General features: G+C 53.3%; 1 protein-coding gene and 1 long non-coding RNA gene across 10 annotated transcripts in view; one reads left to right on the top strand and one right to left on the bottom strand.

Moving 5' to 3' along the window:
* Nucleotides 1-3,333, top strand: part of AREL1 (apoptosis resistant E3 ubiquitin protein ligase 1) — a 22,110-nt gene extending 18,777 nt beyond the window's left edge. For all 3 annotated transcript variants that reach the window (XM_080595516.1, XM_080595517.1, XM_080595518.1), the window contains exon 20: nucleotides 162-3,333. In XM_080595516.1, coding sequence (XP_080451642.1) covers nucleotides 162-264 — 103 coding nt within the window. In that variant the 3' untranslated portion in view covers nucleotides 265-3,333. The remainder of the gene's footprint in view (nucleotides 1-161) is intronic.
* The window catches only part of LOC308196491, a 27,353-nt gene continuing 8,314 nt past the window's right edge, over nucleotides 1,425-20,463 (bottom strand). For 2 of the 7 annotated variants that reach the window (XR_013952242.1, XR_013952248.1), the window contains exon 2: nucleotides 1,425-20,248. This is a non-coding gene — a long non-coding RNA (uncharacterized lncRNA). The remainder of the gene's footprint in view (nucleotides 20,249-20,463) is intronic. The other 5 variants (XR_013952243.1, XR_013952244.1, XR_013952245.1 and 2 more) reach the window with 5 other exon arrangements.

Genomic DNA, 20,463 nt, shown 5'->3' with positions numbered 1-20,463 from the left:
CATTTGGGAATGCTTTGGGCATGACACTGGCTCTCTGCGGTGGGCAAGCAGCGTGTAGCATGCAATGTGTGGGATATGCGTGTTAACCCGTCACAAATCAGCTGATGGGGATGGTCCCCTTTCAGATCTAGCCTGAATGGGATTTTTCTTTTGTCTTACAGTTTTAACCAGCTGTGCCTCCCTACTTATGACTCCTACGAAGAAGTGCACAAGATGCTGCAGCTAGCTATCAGCGAGGGTTGTGAAGGCTTTGGCATGCTGTGATTTTTTTTCCCCTTTCCAGGAGACCGTTCAGCCTCCTGGCTCTTTGTGGCAAGACCCAGGTTCACTCCATTACTTGTTCTTCCCTTCACATGGGTAATGAAGGCAGGGCAAAGACTCTGTGTAAAGGAATTTGTCATCCAGAAGATGTCATGTGGCCTTTCCGTATCTGAAATATGTCATCAAGACCTCATCTTTTTCCTTTCCTTCATTCTCCCTTTGGTTCAGTGTGAAACAGCAGCAGGAGTGTGGTGCGCTCATCAAGGAAATACTGCACAGGATTTCCCTGCACCCTGTACGCCCATCCGTCTGTGAGAAGAAAAGTACATGAGCAGAAGTTGCAGGGAGGTGCAAGCAACGTGCTGAGCTGCCTTGATTGTAGCTCTCAGGGAAGAAGGGGGAAGACCAGTGTGGAGCTCTGCTGGAAACCTGGTTCACGGGAAGCCCTAGTAACTTCCCATGTCTTGGCTCAACTCCCCCAGTGATGCTCCCCAACAGCTCATCCAACTCCATCACTCACGAAGGGTGCAGGGTTGTCCCTCCTTCCAGCACCTGTCCCAGACGGGTTTCTGGTTCTCCTTCTCCATCTTGCTCCGGATGCTGCTATCCGTCACCTGTGCTGCCGAGAAAAACAGGCAGTACCCCTCACTGGAGGGAGCAACCCAAAGGGGAGATCAGTCTCATCAGAGCACAAGTGCTGGCCCTGACAGTGATTCTGTACTACCTCCACCAGGGTCCAGCAGCTGAAGCGTCCTTCTCCAGCAGCAGCTGGTAATGAGCCTTTGCAAATGAACTGGAAGAGGAGTTTCTCCTCCACTGAATGTTTCTGATTAATGATGTTGCACAGGAAGCTGTCCCATGCCCTTGCCTTCTTTTTCCTTCCTCAGGAGAGAGGGTATGGGCATGACTGTGATCCCTCAATGCTGAACACCAATGCCTATCCCACGTTCACCTTCAGGGTATGTATGTGATGTAGGAGCAGTGACAGGTCAGTAAGCAGCTACGATGTGCGCTGGTCTTGTGTTTGTCGTTGGGGTGATGGTACTGGGCAGAGCATGGTACCTCCTCCCAAGCACACCACGGGGTTTTGGCTTCTACCTCTGTCATGCAGCAGCCTGAGGCTTCTCTTTCTTTACTGCATTTCAGGCAGAGTTTGCAGAGGGTTGTTGGTGCCTGGAGAGCAGCTGGCTTTCTGTCCTACCTACCTTCTTTCTTGAGCTCTCCTTTTTCTGCTGCCCCGTTCAGGGCTGCTGGCTTTCCAGCACAAAACGTTAATTAGAACTTCACTCAGACGATCACTCAACAGCCTGCACGGATAGTATGTCACACCCACCACTGGCTGGCTTGTGGGGAGAGGAGTGGGCAGACCAGCAGGATTAGGGTGTGCCAAGCTGGCAGTCCGTCCAGCCCTTCCCAAGGAAATAAAGGGAACGGGAGTCTGGGGATCTTGATAGGTTCTTCAGTGAAGCAGAATTCATGAAGATCTTTAAGTTCTCAGCAGTTTCTTAGTTCAGGTCAGGAGTCATAGGCATGCTGGCAAGTGTGAGAAACCTGCATTGCTGCTGCTTGCAATGTAAGCTTTCACAGGATTGTGGAATGGCTGGATTTCTTCCAGAAAAGAGTCTCAAGCTGGCACCCCTGAGCTAACTTTAGAACACCACATTAGATAAAAATTCACTTCATCCTTCTCAGCCCCCTTCTGTCCTCAAGCTGATCCAGGCAGACTTCTGCACAGTAAGAATTTTTTAAGATAACTATATTCTTTTCCCAGTGTAGTTTAGTTGAATTGACTGGGAATTTGGGGGAAACATTCTACATTTAGAAAATGTTTCTGTTAAGGCAGCATCTTAGCAATTCTTGGTCTGAGTGTGCTACTTCTGTACAGAAAGATATAAGCCATTTTGGTGCCAAAAAGCAGCCAGCTGAGCATTGAGACTACTCAGGGGGATTTCTTTGCCCCGTGAATTCATTCCATCACTGGCACTGAGATGCTGGGAGACTGCCAGCTCGAGAGGTGCCACCACTGCGCTCTGACAGGTCACTTCAGTAGTGTCTGTGCTCACCTTTCTAGCGCAGTCTCTGTTTTGTAGGGTCCTAACCTTTGGGTGGAGAGCACAGTGCTGTTTTTTACACTGTGGATGGCTTCCATGGTCAGTACAGGTGTGGCTGCTGTGTTCTCTGCACCGCCACTTGACTGTTTTCTCCAGAGACTGAGAAAAAGGTGGCGGTGCTTGGCTTGACTCCTGTTTGTTGGGAGGTGTAGCCTGGTGCCCTTCCCACGTTGCAGCCCTGTCTTGCGGTCTCACCTGGTGAGAACGTCTCCAGACTCGTAGTTATGAGCCAACTTTGCCAATGACATCTTCCTCAGGAATCCTCCCTTCTATTGCGCTGGACTTCTTTACTCTGAGGATGAAGTAGCTGGACATTGGGCAGTCTTCCTCTGCTGGAAAGAGCTCCTTAAAGTTTCTTATTGTATGACAGCCAGCACCCCACACTTCTCAGTAGCTGTACAGAGCCAAGGAACTTCTCAACACAAGCGCAGTCAGAACTGTGATGGGTGCAGGTGCTTTAGTCAGTTAAACCCATCTCCATTGTTTCCACAGGCTCCTAGGTGATCCCGTGTTCCTGGGATCCATCACAATGTTTCTAAACTTGTCTCTAGCTTTATACCCTTAAAAGTGTGTTCACTTTTTATGCTGCCCTTACCACTGGCAGCGGGGATGCGCTCTGGTCATATGTTTCGTCTGACACAGGCTTGTTACTTTTTTTTTTATCCCTATTTATTCCCACTTGATAGAGGCACTTCCCTAGAAGGCTTTAGGATCCTGGTACCGTGTCAAGCAGGTTCCACGTTTCCCGAAGCTGTTTTTAGGTGCAGAGGGTCTGGCTTCAGCCTGCACCTGCAGACCATGTTGCATGTTTTTAGAAACCAGGAGCTGTGGATGATACAGGTCAGATTCTAGTTCCCTCTGTTGAATTGCTGGCAGAGTTCAGCCAAAATTTGGAAGCCTGTGGTTGTAGTAGCTGATTTTGTAAATAGTTTGTATAATAAATAAAATATTTTAAAAATGCTGCCTCGTTGCTCAGTGTTCTTTCTGGGCTGTGCAGAGGGCATCAAGCTGGCTCATGGTGTCCATGGGTGAGGGGCTGCTTCAGGTCTCCGGGCCTCTTGCTGAGGCTCCCTGCAGAGGGGAAAGGGTGAGCTCTGCCTGTGGCCTTGCAGGGTGCCCAACTGAACCCAGGTCCTGTGAGACCCAGGGAAGAGGCAGCGTTCTGCACCAGGGCCCGCAGACTGCTGTGAGGCTTCTGGAAAATGGGCACAAGCAACTGGTAAAGCCAGAGGGTATTTTAAGGAATCCTATATGTACATTAAGAACACAGTTGGTGCAGTTAGGTTTTAATCTCCCTGTGTACTACCTGACTCTGAGCTGCAGGTGTTAATGCTGCTTGTGTTTCCCCTTACTGCCAGGAGGGCTGGATGAAAAGAGAAAGAGGAGATGTCTGAGACCTTTGTGTCTTCTTAAGTTGTACAAGAGGCTTTCAGATTGCAGGGTGGAAACAATGTGTGTGCAAGTGCCTGCTAACAAACAACTTAGTAAGCTTTCAGCTGGTAACTTTCAGAGGCTGTACTGAATTGCTGTGATTCTCTGAGCTTGAGCCACTCCCAGCTCAGATGAAAAATGCTGCATTTACCACTAGTTTTCCTTGGACTTTTTTTTTTTTTTTAAGATTAAGGATTAAAATCTTAATTTTTAAGCTTGAGTAAATTCTGCAAAGTATTTGTGTCTGTTAGCATTGCTGCCTATGAAGCTATGAAAACAGCATTTCCTGAGCTGTACAGATATTTAGCCCAACTTCGGACCGCATAGCATCGGCTCTCTACATGTAGTCCAACATGTAACTTGGCAGATGCTATTAGAGATTGTGAAACTAGCATCTAGCCTTGATTCTGGCTGTCAGGCCCTGAGTGCTGGCTAAAGAAGAAAGTGAGCAGTATATGTGAGGTTTGGGGATTGCCTCTGGTGTTGTACTGGGTGGTGGCATTATTTCGAAGCTCCCTGCAGGAACAGGTTATCTTATTGACTCAGAGAGGGCTGATAAAGCAGTGGTGTCATGAAGAATCCAGAGATTAAAGTTAGAGACGTGTTTTAGTGGGTGACATTGGTAGTAGGGTGATGGTTAGACCAGATGACCTTGAAGGTCTTTTCCAACCTTAATGATTCTATGATTCTGAGTTCTAGCATCCCCTGGAAATCTGTGGTTGTGAGTCTAGAGCTGGGGTCAGAGCACTAAAAGGTGAACGAATTGTCTGCAGTCTGGCATGACCAAAATGATGCACAGCAAACCACGTGGACGTGTCTTTATGTGCCACGACCGGTATTTCTCGTGGGAATAGGGCCAAGCTGAGGCTGGCATTTTCAGAAACACGATCCCTTTGGGTGTGAAGGAGAGCTTGGTGTACTGGATGACTTCAGCGTGAAGTAGGTTCTAAGGTTTCTGCCCCTGATGGCAGGAGGTGTGATACCATCTGGCTGCCCGCGCTGGCTGCCCTGGTCACTAGTTTATTGTGATGTTTTGGAGAGGGAGCGGTGACAGTGACCTGCTGCTGAATCCACAGCCTCCGTTTGTCCTGGCATGGGCTTGGGGTGGGGAGAGAAATCATGCCTATGCACTTCATGCTGGAATCCTACATGCCCCAGCACGTCTTCAGTAATAGCAACTACTTGCCTGATGTCTCAGGATCCTTGGTTCTACACTCGGCCACTTGACAAGGTAGTTGTGCTGCTTGGGAAACTGGGGTTTGTCCGTTCAGTTCCTCTGCCAAGCTTTGTTTGCCTTAATTGTAGAACTACTGAGAAGGAATTTCTTCCGATACCTGAACGAGTGAAGCACATGCTTTATTTGGATAGATTTTATTTATTTTTTTTTGCTCTTTCAACTGACCAACTCAGCTATAACGTTATGAACCAAGCAGTAATTCCTTGTTCCCATAGTGAATATGTATGCTTTACATGTTTTTGGCTGTTCTGCTACCATCTTGTGTCTGACTGGCACATGAGAAAAAAGTTCAAACGTGATTATGGGAACTATAAAAGAAAAACACTTACGGGAAACATTGCAGTCCACCAGAACCTCAGTATGTCTTGGCATAAGCCTTCCGGTGCACAATCTGCAATTTTAGAATCTTCCTGTTAAACTCTCTTCTTATTTGTGCTTTGTGGTTTTTCTTTGCTTTTCTCTTCTCTATTTTTTTTTCATTGAATGCGTGAGAAACCCTAATCTCTGCTCTCAAGAGCATGGAACTTGATTGTAGGAGGGAGGTGTTGCTGCATGAATGTGTTCATTTTTAGACATAATTTGCTATAACTTTTTTTTGCAGTAAAACAAAACAGCTGTAGCTGAAGTTCACCCAAAATTCCTGATCGGTCTTTTCCAGCTACCCTTCTGCTGGGATGGCGTGCTATGAAGTATGCTGGGGCGTGGGCAGTTGCACACTGGGTTGGAAATGGGGAGCGAGGCTGAGAGCCAAGCTGTTCTTGGGACAAGCTGCAGTGAATACAGACAAAGGAAGCAGGGCTCTTGCACCAGATGAGGGATGGAGAAACTAGAATTGGCCTAAGGCTGCTCCAGGGTTTTCTGTGAGGCATATGAAGGCCAGAGTGAATTTGGGTGTTTTTTTGGGGGGGAGTGACTCTGCAGTGGCCAAAACCACATTCTTCTCTCCCTCTTGAGGCAACTCTCTGATAAGCTGTGAGAAGTGTGTTGGCCCGTACCCATCCCTTAATTTAGGGATTTATGCTAGCATAATGCTGAAACCCTGTAAACTGATGCAATTGTCTAAGTAATCTTAGAAATCCAATCTCTTACCAGCATGAACAGCTGCCTGGGGCTCTCTTGTGCTTCGGTAGCTGAAGCGTGAGGTTGCCGTGCGATGGAGTAGTGCCACTCGCTGCAGTGGCTGAAGAGACACAGGGAAAGCGATCTCTCTCCGGTCCTCTCGGAGGATGAAGAAAGCAGGGCCAGGAGGCTCAGACGTGTCCAGAGAAGCAGTTTGCTGTTTAGAGGCTAGATCAGAGTTGTGGAAACCTTCGTTGCTGGTGGGGAACAGCCTCGGACATTCACGTAGGGAACACTGGCAGCCACCTTATCACTAGCTTGTGATTAGGGCAGTTGGCAGCGGTACGTAGCCTTCCCCCTCATAGGCCCTAATACTTGGGAACAGCATGCGCTATGCTGGTAGCAACTGCTGAAACTAAAAATTACAGTATGAAAATATCACCCTGGTGTCTTCTAGTAAGACACAGTCTTTGTGCTGTGTGTCCTGCCCATTGGCGAGCACCCTGGACCACTCTCTCGGATGCTAACCAGTGCTGTCTTGTCTCCTCGCCCCCGTCTTCCCGTCCGTCTCTGCCCTTTGTCTCCGACTCGCCCCCACCCCAAGGAGCTGACAGTCTCCCGTGCAGCTCCTGGCACGACGGGGCCATGTTTCGGGACGGGGGCTCCAAGGGAGAGAAGGGGAAGGACTGGGCAGATGCCGGCTGGTCTGCCAACGAGCCCGTTCCCTGAGCTGCGGGGACCGGCAGCCAGGAGGCAGCGAGGTGGCAGCGGGTGGCAGCCCGGCGCTGCCGGTGACTGCAGCTGCTTGGCCACCAGAGGGGGACCGATAGTCGCCTTGAGCTCTTGAAACCCCGCGGGTTGGGTTCCCGGTGCCTTTTTTATTTATTCACTTATTTTCAGCCAGCCTCTGGGTCTAGCAGAGGGGTTGGCCGGCAGATTTTCTTGCTCTAACCCTCAGCTTGGAGTGAATGGGAAGCCAGCACCCAGGAAGCATCCCCTCGTCCAGCACCACAACCTGCTGCACCTCTCCTCCTTGCCCTTTTGTTTTCCGACAGGCAACACGTGAAAATGCATGGGAGGAAGCTGGATTTACGCGTGTGTGATTAACCTGCAGCAGGCTCTCTCTCTCTCTCAGGAGGCTCAGGACAAATAGCTCAGCAAGAATAATGTGCTTGATACGAACAAACACCAGCAGTAACACTAACCAGATTAGATGCGTTCCCTCAGGCTTTTGGACGCACATTAGTCATCTGCGTGAGGGGGGAGAGGGAGCTTTAACACATGGACAAAGGAAGCGTAATTGAGTTTATACACAGAGAGCTGATGTTCTCCTTTTAGGGCTCATTATAATTAAATGGACTTCTCTATTAGCTGCAGGCACCGCTAGCCTTTCCGGAGAGCCTGTGGGAATGGAAGCAGACCTAACTCCGGTGGTGCTGACCGATCTGCATGCGGGCACCGCAAGGAGCAGAGGGAAAGGCACCAGGCCTGACAGCAGCGGGGAGGAAGGGGGTAGGATGGTGATGTTGCACCTGAGGCATCTTCAGACTCCAGAAACGCTTATCAATCGGAAAGCTTCTGTCGGTCTGCGTTTCTCAGCCGCACGCCCATCTCTGCTCCTCAGGTGCTGGGTTCAGCGTTGGAGGCCTGGGGTTCCGTGAAGGACAAGACAGAGGTTCAGATGCTGCTACGAGGCTGTGGTGTTGAAGCAGAAGCCTATAAAAGGATAAGAGGGTGCAGAGGAAACGCACAGCTCCTGCCGATCCCTTTGTCTTGTCGAACAAGGTCAAAGCGGCTGCCAGCAGGGATTGAAAGGCAAAGAGCACGTGGCTGAACAGAGCTGTCTGCTCCACAGATGGACTGAGGAAAGTGAGAGCTTTCCTCTCTGTCCTCCTAAGGGAGGATAAAAGGGTGCAACATGGATGTGGATAATGAAAACACCCAGGGTTAAATAAGATTTAAAGCAAACAAACCTTCCTGCTTCAGGGCCAAACCTTACCTCTGATTGACAGGAGTTAAAAGCAATTTTCTCTCTGCTTCCTCTTGCCTCCCTTGAAGCAAGCCCAGGATGCTAACCTGGAGGAGTGTTTGGCAGCTGGTGGCTCCAGGCAGGAAGAGGACAGCAGAATCTGCTTTAATCCTGTCATAGTTCTCAAGATAATTAGGATCAAGCTAATTTAATACTTGAATAAGGAACAGGCAGATCCTTCACGGAACTGGGTGTTAACAGCTTTCCAGAAACCCTCTTTCCTCTAGGGAAGGGCCACCCGCAGCATCCTGCTGGGCCTGTAAGAGGGGGCTCTCCCTCGTGCCCTGTGGTCCTGGGGGGTGCTGGCATCTGTGTGTCACTCTGCAGCTCAGGAGTCTTTGGCACGTTTGCAGAGCGTCTGGGTGTCTGCTGCCTTAGCTGAATTTCATCAGTGTTGTTCTGTCACCCGGACAAGTTCCTGTGTAGTCCTCTCCGGGCTGCTGGGTGGATGAGAGGCGCTGACACAGCCAGGGCCTGGGAGGGAGCTGTGTGGCAGTGCCGTGTCAGCAAGCCCCACACCTGTGTTTTTGCACGCCCAGGGCTGGCAGGCTTACAGCAGGGAGAGCGTGTGCTGCTCCACACAGACCATGTCCGCTCCGTGCCCTCCTCGAACCACCAACCCTGCTTGCAGGCACAAGAGCACGCTTTTTCCTCCGTGGCCTCGGCCTAGCACAGGCTCAGGGAGTCAAGGAGGGCTGTATGCTGAAAACCGTCCTCAGCAAGCCCCATGGCTATGGATGCAGTTGTCGTTTCTTCTCTGCCTCCTCACCTTCATTGCTCCCCCTGCGTCTCGTCCCCTGTCCTGTTCTCCACTGCTCCTTCTCTGCTCTGTTTGCCACTGTGGCCCTGGGGAAGATGAAGTGCCCTGGTGCAGTCTGGCTTGGACTTCCTTCCCCAGAAACCTGCGCGGGGGGGGTGCCCTCCCCAGTTTTCTCTGGCTGCCTTTTGCCTTCCCAATCAGTCATGGTAATTTACCCTGGCACTGTTTGGCAGGGGCTGTACCTTGGCATAATGAGCAACCAGGGTCAGCTGTCAGCCTCTGAGCCATGAGCCTAATGCAACAGAACAGATGTAGGTATTTTTTCCAAGTTTTCTCTGGGCAGCAGGATTAAAGTCTCTGTTCTCAGCTGGGGTTCCCAGTGTAGTCACTTCCCTCTGCGTTACACAACACCCTATTAAGACAAACAGCACAAACATGTTCATTGGGATCCCTTCCCCCAACCCCAGAAGGCCAAGGAACAAAGACGAGGAGGTTTCCAAAGGCTGAGGAGCTGCCTCTTCGGTCCAGGAGCCCTGAGATAATCCTGCTCGGACATCCCCCTGCAAAAGCACACTGCAGCTCCTGCTCATCTCCATCCTTGTGGTGCCAGGGGTGAGGGGTAAAAGAGCAGTGGGATCATGTTCTGCTTAATCCATCGGGCTGCGTGCAAACCTGGGCGTGTATAAATGGGGGAGAAACTGGTGTAGCAGCATCCCCACCGTGCCTGGTGTCCGTGCCTGCCCTGCCTGCTGAGGTGGAGGCTTCTGACTGCGTATGTGTGTGCATGAGTGCAACAAAATACAGTAATGAGAAGGGTTTTCTCAGTGCTAGCAAGGCAGACAGAGTTACGGTGTGGTCCAGACACACTTTCTGGCTTGACTTCAAAGGTGCCGTGCCACGTAGAGGCTCTGGTGCTTTTCTGCTGGACACAAAGCTACCTTAGGGACATGGTGAGCGCTCTGTAGCCGACTGAAGTGGCTGGTCACAGAGGGGGACCGCGGGCACCCTTGGTGAGACAGAGAGGGCTTCCCCAGCAGCCCAAGGGGAGCATTCAAGTCCTTGTGAGCACACACACAACAAGGATCTGCTGCCGCTGTACACCAATTACTCGCTTTATTGACAGAAGACCATAAATGAACAAGGGAATTAATTAGGTCCGCAGCAGGCCAAGTTGGATGCCTGCAGGGCTGAGAAGGCTGGAGCTGGTTCAAAGGCGCAGGGGGAGCAGAAGGCCCTGGAGATCTGTGTAGCAAACAAAGGTGCTGCCGGTTCTCCCTCTTGGGGAGCGCTGTGAAAAAACGTCTCTGACCAGAAGGACAGTCCGCAGGAGGGGGAGAGACCAGTTCCTGGCAGCATCTGTTTGTTCAGGCCTCGGATGAAGGACTTAAGCAGCTTGTTAACTCGCTCCTTGTCCAGCTGCAGGCTTAGTCACTGCGAGCGGGCCTCCAGGGCAGCCCATGCGGTTGTGAGCCAGCTCCTACAGCCCTGGTACTTTCTGTGTGCTGGACGAGCCAGTGAGCCAGCGGTGGAGCCGGGGGGCGTGTTGCAGCTGTCTGGCCCAGCTCTAGTAAAGCGCTCGCAGCAGGTCCTTTCCATCTGCCTTGGCCCAAGAGTGACCCTTGCAAACCTCCTCTCCCCTGCGGTCGCCTCAGCAGATGGTGGGAAGGCAGACGGGGAGGAGGAGATCTCTGAAGCTGGAGTGATGGAGGCCTGGCCCAGTGGCACCTCTCGCCCTCGCACCCACGGGTACTGGGTTCTCACGGTGCCACCTAACCCCTGAGCCACGGCCTCCGTGTGCCTTCTCCCAGCCCTCCAAGCACCTCACGCTCCAGTCTCTGGATCTCGGCGGAGGCTCTGGATGGCGTCCAGCTGGAAGGAGCCTGCCCCAGCTCCACAAGCAGAGTAGGAAGGGGCACCCGCATGGTGAGGGGAGCTCAGCACAGCGAGAGCTGAGGAACACTTATGCTCTAGATGACGTGTTGGTGGGGTCTTGGAGCCTATGAGTCCGGGAGGGGTGTGCTCAGCTGCTGTGAATCACTGCAAGCCATTTTGGGCAGCTGATTTCTTGACACCCTGTCTTGCCCCACGTGTTAGATCCTGGATGCAGAAAATCTGCTTTGGGAGCTGTGCAGGGAGTCATTTCCTCACCTAAAATTTTACAAGCGTGCAGGAGCTCAAGGAGGTGGAGCAACACGCTTGGCCCACTGTGGAGGAAGCTTCAGCTCAGCAAAGGGTGTTTGGGACAGCTGAGCTGTGGATCACCCGCCAGGCTGCACCAGCTGCTCTGGAGTCAAAATTCAAACCACAACCAGACTTGGTCCTGATTCCAGACTTTTCCTTCACCTCATTAGTTAGCGGCTTCGGATGCAAATTCTGTGGCCGGTCCATGAAGGCCTGGCTAGCGTGCAGGGCTCCTGTCCAGCTGCCCTCGTTCGATCCTCCTCCCCGACGGGCCTGGCTGGACGCAAGAACTGCAAAGGTCTCGGAGGGAATTTGAGGGGTATCCAGGTCATAGCGTTCAGCGTTGTCGTGCTTTCTCTCCAGGTGGCAGCAGTGGTTGACTTGGACAGAGGGCAGTCCTTTCCCAAACACAAGTCAGACAGGCGTGTCCCAGTGCAACGCAGAGGTGCAAGGTTTGCTTTGCAGAGGCAGTTTGCCCCCCTTTGTGTTATGTACGATGCAGACAGCTTGTGAGAGATGACCCTGCCTCCTGCAAAACAGCTTGTGCAAGCAGCGTGGACAAGGAGCAAGAAACAGCCTGAAAAGGAATAGCAGGATGGTGGAGAGAAGCTTGGAAAGGTTGTCGGGCCCTTACAAATGCAAAGATGACTAGGGGCCATGCAGAGGGGCTCCACTGTAATGTTTGGTACCATGCCCAGCCTGAACCTCTAGCACCATTTAGTAGGCTGGACCAGCCTTGGACTCTGTCTTGTTTGGCTAGATGGAAGTAATTGTCATTGTGTCCTGATTACAGTACTGCTGTCACTCTTTAATTCCTCCAATGAGGTGCTGCAAGCAGATATACATATGCTGTAGCTGTGCTTTAGATTTGGATTCGCCTCTGGGGACAAGCAGTGATAAGTGTTAAGAGCTGTTTAGATCCCAAACTGTTGTTTCTGAATCAGCTTCCAGCAAGAGCAGAAGACATGAGGGCGAGGAAGCAGCCGCTTCCCCTGCCAGGAGCATCCTGCTGGGACGAGAGGCACCCTGAGCTCTCCATGCCCTCTCAGCAGCTTGGGTTAATGGCCAGGCTGATGCTGGTGGTAGCATTTCCCCACAGCTGTTAGCTGGGTTTGCCCTTGTTCAGTGCCTGCCCCCGGGATTTTGCCTGTCAGCTGCAGGGGCAGGTTTGGGTCTGTCGAGGCAGTTCCCCCGTGGAAAGAGGCTGCTGTGATTAATGACCAGTGATGAATGAGAGGGAAAGGGGTAGGAGGAGAGAACTGCCAAGGCTTTAACTCCACTGGGTGCAAAGGTTCAGCCTGCTTTGGATCTGCCGGCAGGAGGGGAAGGCGCGTCCAGGTCCTCAGCCAGCCGGGGTGTTAACAAGCGAGAGGTGAGCCTGGGTGATTAGGATGTCCACGGCTGCGTTGCATAAATCAGACTTGGAGTGCCAGAAAAAGTCTCCAGGGTGATGAAATGTCTAAGTGTCATCAGCTCTGCAGAGATAATTAGAACCAGAAAAGCACCGGGAGGTAAAATGGCACAGATCAGTGAAAACAGGCTTGTGGGCTCGGGATCCTCGTGGATCTGCACTGACTGCAGGCTGGTGGGGGGGAGATGGCCGTGGGGGAGTCTGGGTGTTTATGGAGGAGTTGTAGGGGTTAATCCTCCTCAATCTTGGAGACAACCAGCTCTGAAAGAGGAAAGTCTTCCTGCCAAATGCGATTCCCTGCTTATTCAGATGCCTTGAACAGAAAGCGAGGAATGGAGGGAAACGGCAGGGATCCACTCTTGCTCTGCTTGTGCAGTCGGTGCGAGGGAGGGGGACCGCCCTGCCTCACTCTGGGCTTAGCCTCTGTGAACTGTAAATCCCAGCCCCGTAACGTGGGGGTCGGTGTCATACTGGAGGAGCCCTGCTGGGTGCCAGGAGGCTGTGCGGGACCTTAGGCTGAGCAGAGGCACAGTGTGGGTACAATGTCCCCAGGAGCCACCAGCATCTCCTGAGTGGTGACAACACTCGCTGAAGCCAAAAAGCTGACAGCCTCCTGGGTGAGAGGTTAGAGGAGGGTGAACAGTGCAGGAGCAGGTTGTCCAGAGGAGTTAAGGAGGCCCAGTCCTAGGAGATGTTCAAAACCCATCCAGACACAGCCCTCAGCACCCTGCTCTGGCTGACCCTGCTCTGAGGACAGGTCTGACCGGACCATCCCCAGAGGTCCTGTCCCACCTTCAGTCAGTCGGGGACCGTGGGAGGGAGTGCTGCCAGCTGCAGCTCCTCCACTGCCAGCGCCACCTGCTTGTCCGGCTGCGGCACGGAGGCTCGTGGCTGGCCAAGGTGAGGACAGGAGCTGCTATTTCCAGTGGCTTGGTGGTGGTCGTGAGGAAGACACTGCATGTCCTTATGGAGCCATCACAAAGCCAGTCCCTCTCAGGAGAGGCTCATGCAGGGCCATGGCTGGTGCTGGCTGAGCCCCGTGGAGCAGGATTGCTCCCAGGCAAGTCACCGTGCTGCTGGAAGCCACCTGAGCTGTGCAGACAGGCTCAGAGCTGAGCTGCTGCAACACGTCCGCCTCCAGGCGCTGTGGTGGTGAAGCTGTTCTGCTTTGAAGCCTCCTTGAAGGAGGCAAGGCTGTGAAGCAATGTGGAAGTTAAACACCAGCAGCCACTTGAGCATCTTTGACGTCAGGTCTGACTGGCTGGTGGCAGCAGCAGGGTTATTTTGCAAAATAGCCATGAAGTATCTGGCAGGGTTTTGTTTTTCTACCTGCCTCCTTGCTGGTGCCCCAAAGATTTGCAGTGGAGGGCAAATGTTTGCTCTCTCCCCTTGTAACTGCCTGTGCCCAAGTGCTTGCTGATGCTGTGTTCCCAGCTCGGGAGGAGCTCTTTGCTGGCTGTGAAATCTCTGCCTGGATTAAGTGTCAAAAGGCAAGTCCTTGGCTTATGGGAAGAGCACACTTGACCTTTGACTCCTTAGAGCTGTGCTCTCCCTTGGGAGGAAGTGTTGGTTCAGCCCCCGAACAAAGCACTGGCTGTCATGAGCATGACCTGCCCACCCCGGCAGTGACAGACTGGGCTGGGGTCAGATTTATGCTCCGGTGAGGAGGAAGAGACAGAAGACCCCATGACCTGGAAGCTTAGAGGTGACCAGCTCAACTTACAGAGAAATGCAAAGCTACGCGGCCTCCTGTGTCGGTCACAATACACCGTCTGGGCAGATGGGCCACTGGCACATCCAGGTGTGAGAAGGGAAGCTGCTTGGTAAGATCCAAATGGTGTTTTGAATCCCCTTCCTCTCCTTATTTTTCAGCCCATTCTCCTCTGTTTTGTTTTGTAGCACCTCTCTCCTTGAATTCCTGCTAACATCTTTGCAGCTTTTCCAGGTCCCACAGAAGATGTCTGCAGTAGCAAACTTGGCCCTAGCATGGACTTAAGACAACATTACACGTGGTCTGTGGTAGGTGCAGCTAAACATACTTGCCTTCACTAAACAATGACATACATACTGCTCTCACCCGAATACAGACTTTTTCTCCTGCAGTATGCCCTTTGCTCGATATAACTTGGCTTGCTGTAACGCCAGAGGGCCCAGCAAGGATGTGGGCAAAAACAGTGTGGGTGTGTGGGATGGTTTCTTTTCCATTTCGTCCCTGAGGGCCAAAGCTAGGCGGTTTATCTGAGATCGCAGAGGAAGCCAGCATCAGAGCCAGGGCTGAACTCAAGTGCCAGTGTCAGCACCCTGGGGCACTGCCCCAGCCCCGTTGCCATGGGTTCGGTGTAGAAGTTGTCAGCTCTCCCTGTGCTGATGCTTTTCCATGCACTCCCCTGAGTCAGGTTGCACTTATATCCAAGCTTATTTGGGACCCCTGCAGCTCAATGTTACTGAGAGCACGTGGGGCTGAGAGGGAAGAGGTTTACTCACGTGGGGCTGATAAAAGAATCCAGGTCTGCCCAAGCCTCCAAAACGCTGTAAAATTGTTATAAATATGCTTACAGTCAGCTGGAAGAGAAGTGAGGGCGCTGGTCCATTGTGAAATAACGTCTCCTTTTGTGCCATCTTTGCCAGTTCCCGTAGGTATTTGTGCAGTGCTCAGCCACTGGGGAAGAGGAGTGGTCCAGCAGGAGAGCATGGCAGTCGGCACTGTGGGATAGGGACTTTTCCTTCACCTGCATGGGGACCAGCAAAACAGGAGGTGAGTGCAGACCCTGCCAGCTGCCATCCAGGTTTCTGCAGGGTGTGGATGAGGGGAGGAGCAGTATCTGTACCCTCTGTACCTGGTGTTGCTTTGTTTTACTACCAGGAGAAGGATTGTTCATCAGCTGCTGTGAACCTGGACCTAGGACAGATGAAGATTTTGTGGCAAGCAACAACCACTGCATAACCAAAGCCCTCCTGCACGCTGGGGGCAGAGCTCTCTCCTGCTCCGGCAGCTTATGGGTCTTCTGCGCCTCCTGCCTCCGTGTCCATCACACCCCAGAGGATCAGCTGTGCTTCTGTTGGCAGGAGACGGCTGGAAAGAGACCGAAATCAGGGCATTTTGCTGTGCGTTTGCGTGGGAGGTCTGCTGTTAGCATGGGCGTGAGAGCCGCACATCTGAGAAACCAATACAAGGAGAGGGGCCGCGCACGTGAAGCGGCGCAGGGCAGCGGGCCACGTTCCTCCTTTAGATCTGCTCGGTGCTGACAAACCCATTAGTGGCAGCTCGATGCCGCTGCGGAGCAGGACTTTGCTGACAGCGAGAGCCCCGCGGGCTGCCGATGGCGTCTGAGCCTGGCACAGGACCGAGCCGCCACAGCCTGTCCTCCATGGTGCGCAGAGCGGCCTCACGGCAGCGTTTTGGGGAGCTCTTGGCCTAGGCCCGGGATGGGCACTGCTGAGTCAGTTCCCTTCCCCATTCCCCTCCTAGAGCCTTGCTGACATGGCTTCCTGGACCGGTGCTGTCAGGAAGAGGCGGTTTGCTTTTTTGGGGAGGGTGTGTGCATGTGTGCGGCCTGGCCTGGCCCACGAGGGCGTGAGAAGGGCAAGGAACCATCCGTCCAGGCCAGCTGCTTCCTCCACTAGAGCACCGAGACAGAGCGCTGCCATACCCAGACTGTTTGGAAACATGTTGATAAACTTCCAAACGTCTCTTTCACAATCCAGATGTGCTCGCCTTGGCTGTAAACCCTCATCTGAAGAACAGGTGTGCTATAATGTTTCTAACAGTGGCCCCAAAGCCAGCTGGAGGCTTGAGCTGAGTGGGGGCCAAGGGGCTGGTGCCATATAGGATATGGATACCGGGGCAGGGACAGGTGAGGCGGTGAGCTGTAGGTCAGCCGTAGTTCACAGCAGCCTGGAGTCTGACTGAGGGAAGGCAGGGAAGGTGCCAGAACATCCTCCAGCCCCCAGTCTCTGCTCAGCAGCATCAGAGCCGTCTTGGGAGAGGCTGCCGCTGTTGTATGGGCAAGCTGGGTGCATCCATGGGGTTCACCAGCCCTTGGTTGGCTCTGTCCTGGTGAGGAAGCACGGGGCTGGAGCTGGCCACCAGTCTTGATGGTATTTTCTGTGGTTTCCCTCCACCTCTCCAGTGGCTGTCTGCTCCCACCAGCTCCCTGCCGGCTCCGCTGGAAACACTGAAATGGGGCAGGTGCTTCCTTGAGCCAACCTTCAAGTGTGCCTTGGATCTGGAAAGCAGACATCCTACCCGGGGCGAGGAAAGGTTCCTTGTTCTCTGCCTGGAGTGGCCCCTGTCCCTGTGGGAGGAGGATGCTACTTCATCCAGAGCTTCTTGCTCTGCTCAGGAGGTGGTGACCTGGTGACCTGAGGTGGTGCAGCACGGAAAGCAGCTTTCCTCCTCTCCTCTACACTTGCCCTACGTTTATTTTCTTGTTAAACTCTCATTCCTCATTATTCTTGTTTCCAGTAAAAACCTGGGCCTCGCTGCAGGCTCTACGAGCGTGTGCCACACCTGCGCGTGGAGTGGGTGACAGCAGAGGCAGCGTGGCAGCTGGTGAGGGGGCTCCTGGAGCTGTGATGCCACTGGAGAGCTGGATTCCCAGCCTGTGAAGTCATAGCTGGGAAATTGGGTACTCAGCCTAATCCCAATAATTACCCAATGGGACTGTAAAGTGTAAATGAACTAGCCTATTGCCTGATGACTGACTACTTGAGCTGTAACACACGCCACCTAATAATTGGAGCTTTCTGCAGTTCTCTAAGATTCACTTATTAATAAGCTATTTAACATGCACTTGAAATAACTGCATTGTAACAAACTGAGATCATTTCTCACACAGTCCTTCCAGATCCCGAAGTGGTAGGAAAGCATCTAAAATTGTGTGATGGGGAGTGGGCCTGCCATTTCGGGATGGCAGAATAGCCAAGCAAAAATACAGATTCAACGCCAGCCACACAGGTCACTTCCATTTCAGGATGTGCCATCACCAGGTTTCCTCTGAAGTGCAAAGCTGATGGGCTGAAGGACTTCCAGCCTGAGTTCCCTATGCCCTTAGCAGCAGAGTATCATAAGGAAGGGCCAGAAACTTGAAGGAAATGGAAGCTGTTGATTTTTAGGATGGCTGCTTTGGAATCAGAAGCAGGAATTAAATGACTTTAATCCCAAACACTCAGTAGAACTCAAAGCTTTATAATGCTATTAAGAAAAGCTCATGATGGTAGGAATTTCTCAGAAAAAGCTCCTTCAGCACAGTCTGGCATTACCTTGTTTCTCCCATCCCCGCTATTGGGTTGTCTTGTTTGGATCTCTGTTTTCTCCTCCAGGCTGTGGACTCACTGGGAAGCGCTGCCTGTGAGGTGGCATCAGGAGGTGGCCATCAGGAAAGGAGATCTTCTGCCCTGCGGTCCCTGCACCTCCTCAGCTGTTCTTCCCATTTCCCTGTTTCCTGCCAGTCTGTAACAAGCTGGTGTTCATCGGCCACCTCAGGAATAGCCTCCTGGAGGTAAGAACCTCGAGAAAAGGGAAGAGAAGGCTACAGAAATTCATACTGCCAGGGTCCTTTCCTCAGTCCTCTCAACAGTGCCCCAATCACATGGGGACCGTTCCCTGTTCGTGGGTCAGAGCCCTTAAAAACAGCTAGATGCTCCACTTCCTCCTGCTCCTTCTTCCCTTTCCCCCCCTCCTGAAAGCCACTGGCCGCATGTTCCTCTTGAAGCCCCGTCAGGCGGATGCCCTGAGCAGGTTGCTCTGGAGGAGGCCGCGGTGGAAGGAAGGGGCTTCCATGCGGGGCAGCCTCCCTGCACGGCGGGGCTCCGCGGGGATGGCCAGACCCGCCTGACTTCCAGGCCCCTCTCCCCACCACGGGTATGGAAGAGGCAGAAAGGCCAGGCCCAGCGTCCTGGGGAGATGGAGGTTGCAGTCGGATCACTGCAAACAGGACTTCATTAATTATAAACGGACAGGTTCCCCTGAGCTGCTGTAGCTCTGCATGAGTCACATTCTAGCTGAGTTTTTTCTTTCTCTCTCTCTCTCTCTCTTTTTTTTCTTCTGGACGAGTTGCTGAAGGGGCTTGAAATAACGTGATGGATAAATAAGGAGCCAGCTGTGCTCTGCAGCCAGCCCCACCAGAGCCTTTCCGCAGCAGTAGCCCACAGCGATCTCCTCTCTGCCTCACTCCTCACTCCCATCCCTTGGGTTCTGCCATCTGTTCCTGCTCTCCAGGTTTCTTCTCCTTCACAGCAGCATGTTTTCCTCTCATGTTGTAACCTCCTTTCCAGCGTGTGGTCTCAGCCCCCGGTAACGTACGGACATATGTTTAGACAACAGCACGACCGAAGAGTCTGGCCGTGGGACACCCACTTGGCTGGGCTGTGCCTCCCGCCTCCGACTCGGAGATGGTCCTGGCTAAACGAAAGCAGAAGGAGCAGTAAACCCAGCTAGGAGGTGCTGGACAATTTTTGTTCTGTTTTCTGACAAGATGCTGTCACTTACATGGTTCTCGGCTGCTTGCTGGCCTCCTCGTCACGGGGGGAGGCCGGGATGTACCCTGAGGCTCTGAGGGACACACCGAGAGTGGGTGGAGGTGGCTGGAGGGCCGGCATGTGTGTCTGCTTGGGTCTGTTCCCAATGGTCCAGTGGGAACATCTCCTTCCCTGGGTGTCCCGTCAGCACACATGCTGAGCTGTGTGTGTATTGTGGCACAGCCAGGGTGTCGGATGGTGTCTGCGGAGGATTTGCTGGCTGTGTTCTCACGTTTAGAAACCTCTTTTCTTGCCTCTCCAATGTCCTTGGTGTTAGAGGTCCTCTGCAGAGATGTCTGAATTGCTGGAAGCTGTTTCTCCATCCAGCTCCCCGTGCACTCCCTCCTTGTCTCTTGACTCTTTTCAGAGGGGCTGTGACTTGTGCCTCTGGAAGGTGGCTCTGCACTCTGCTTTTTAAGCCGTGGGGCTGGCCAACCTTCACCTGCCCTTCAGCCCTAGCCGGGGGAGGGCTCCTTTTCCTCTGTTGGAGCTACAGGCAGCTCCTGAATCCGTGGAATGTGTCCCATCTGCAGCGCGTTAGGGGTCTGCTCACAGACGAGGAAGAAGCACATGTGGGTTGTGAACCCTTCAGAAGAGGAAGAGAAGGGGCTAATTAATCTAAGGGATGCGGTGCCAGGAGCCGCATCTGGGGGCCAACTGGCCCTGGACGCGTGGTTCCCAGGTGCTACCCCTCCGAGGGGGTATTGCCGAGGCGGTGTGGACAGGGAGGGTGGGGGAGTGAGGGTGCACAGAGGGGCCCCCATCCCGAAGAGCCCTGTGGGCACTGTGAGGTTGGTCCTCAGCTGCCCAAGCACCCCTCCATCTCTGCCGCAGCGGTGGCAGGAAGGACGGGCCACGCTGTCAGCAAGGTGCACGCTTGCTCCTCTCCTCTTCAGGCTCCAACAAGCCCCTTCCTTTCCATGCTGGCCCCAAGGGCTGCCTCATTCCCCTGGCCACGGAAAACATGGGCTTGGGGAGACACTGCATCTCTATCTGACCTCGGCTTCTCCTTCGGTGCTGTCCCAGCCACCAAAGCCGGTGCATGGACTTACAGGGAGGGGAACGCCGTGGCTCTGCTTTGCCCTGAGCACTTTGCCCACCCGCAGCTCACCCGCCCGGGCCAGCGCTGTGCTCCCCGCCATCAGATCGCGCTCGCCATCCTCTCTCTGCTGCTAATCTCTCTTCCCAGGCGTGGGTTTGATCTCGGCGGCGAGCAGCCCGACCGTCCGCGCTCTGTCTGCGTGAGTTCCTGAGAAATGAGGTATTTCGTGTTTGTCTGCTGAGCCCCCGCTGAGCAGCGTGCTGCAGCCCAGCTCGCCTTGCAGCTCCCCACGCTTCCCAATTTCCTATTCATTTTTGGGGAGGGCTGAGTGTGAGACTGGGAGGCAGCGTCCCTGCGCGTGTGCATCGCCCCCCTGCTCACTTGCACTGGGGCTACCATCGCTCCCCACCCGGTGGGCACTC

This window comes from Anser brachyrhynchus (assembly GCF_964034855.1).
Source record: "Anser brachyrhynchus genome assembly, chromosome: 5".
NCBI lineage: Eukaryota > Metazoa > Chordata > Aves > Anseriformes > Anatidae > Anser > Anser brachyrhynchus.
The sequence above is the reverse complement of the archived record's forward strand: the minus strand, read 5'-3'. Positions and strand labels throughout refer to the sequence as shown.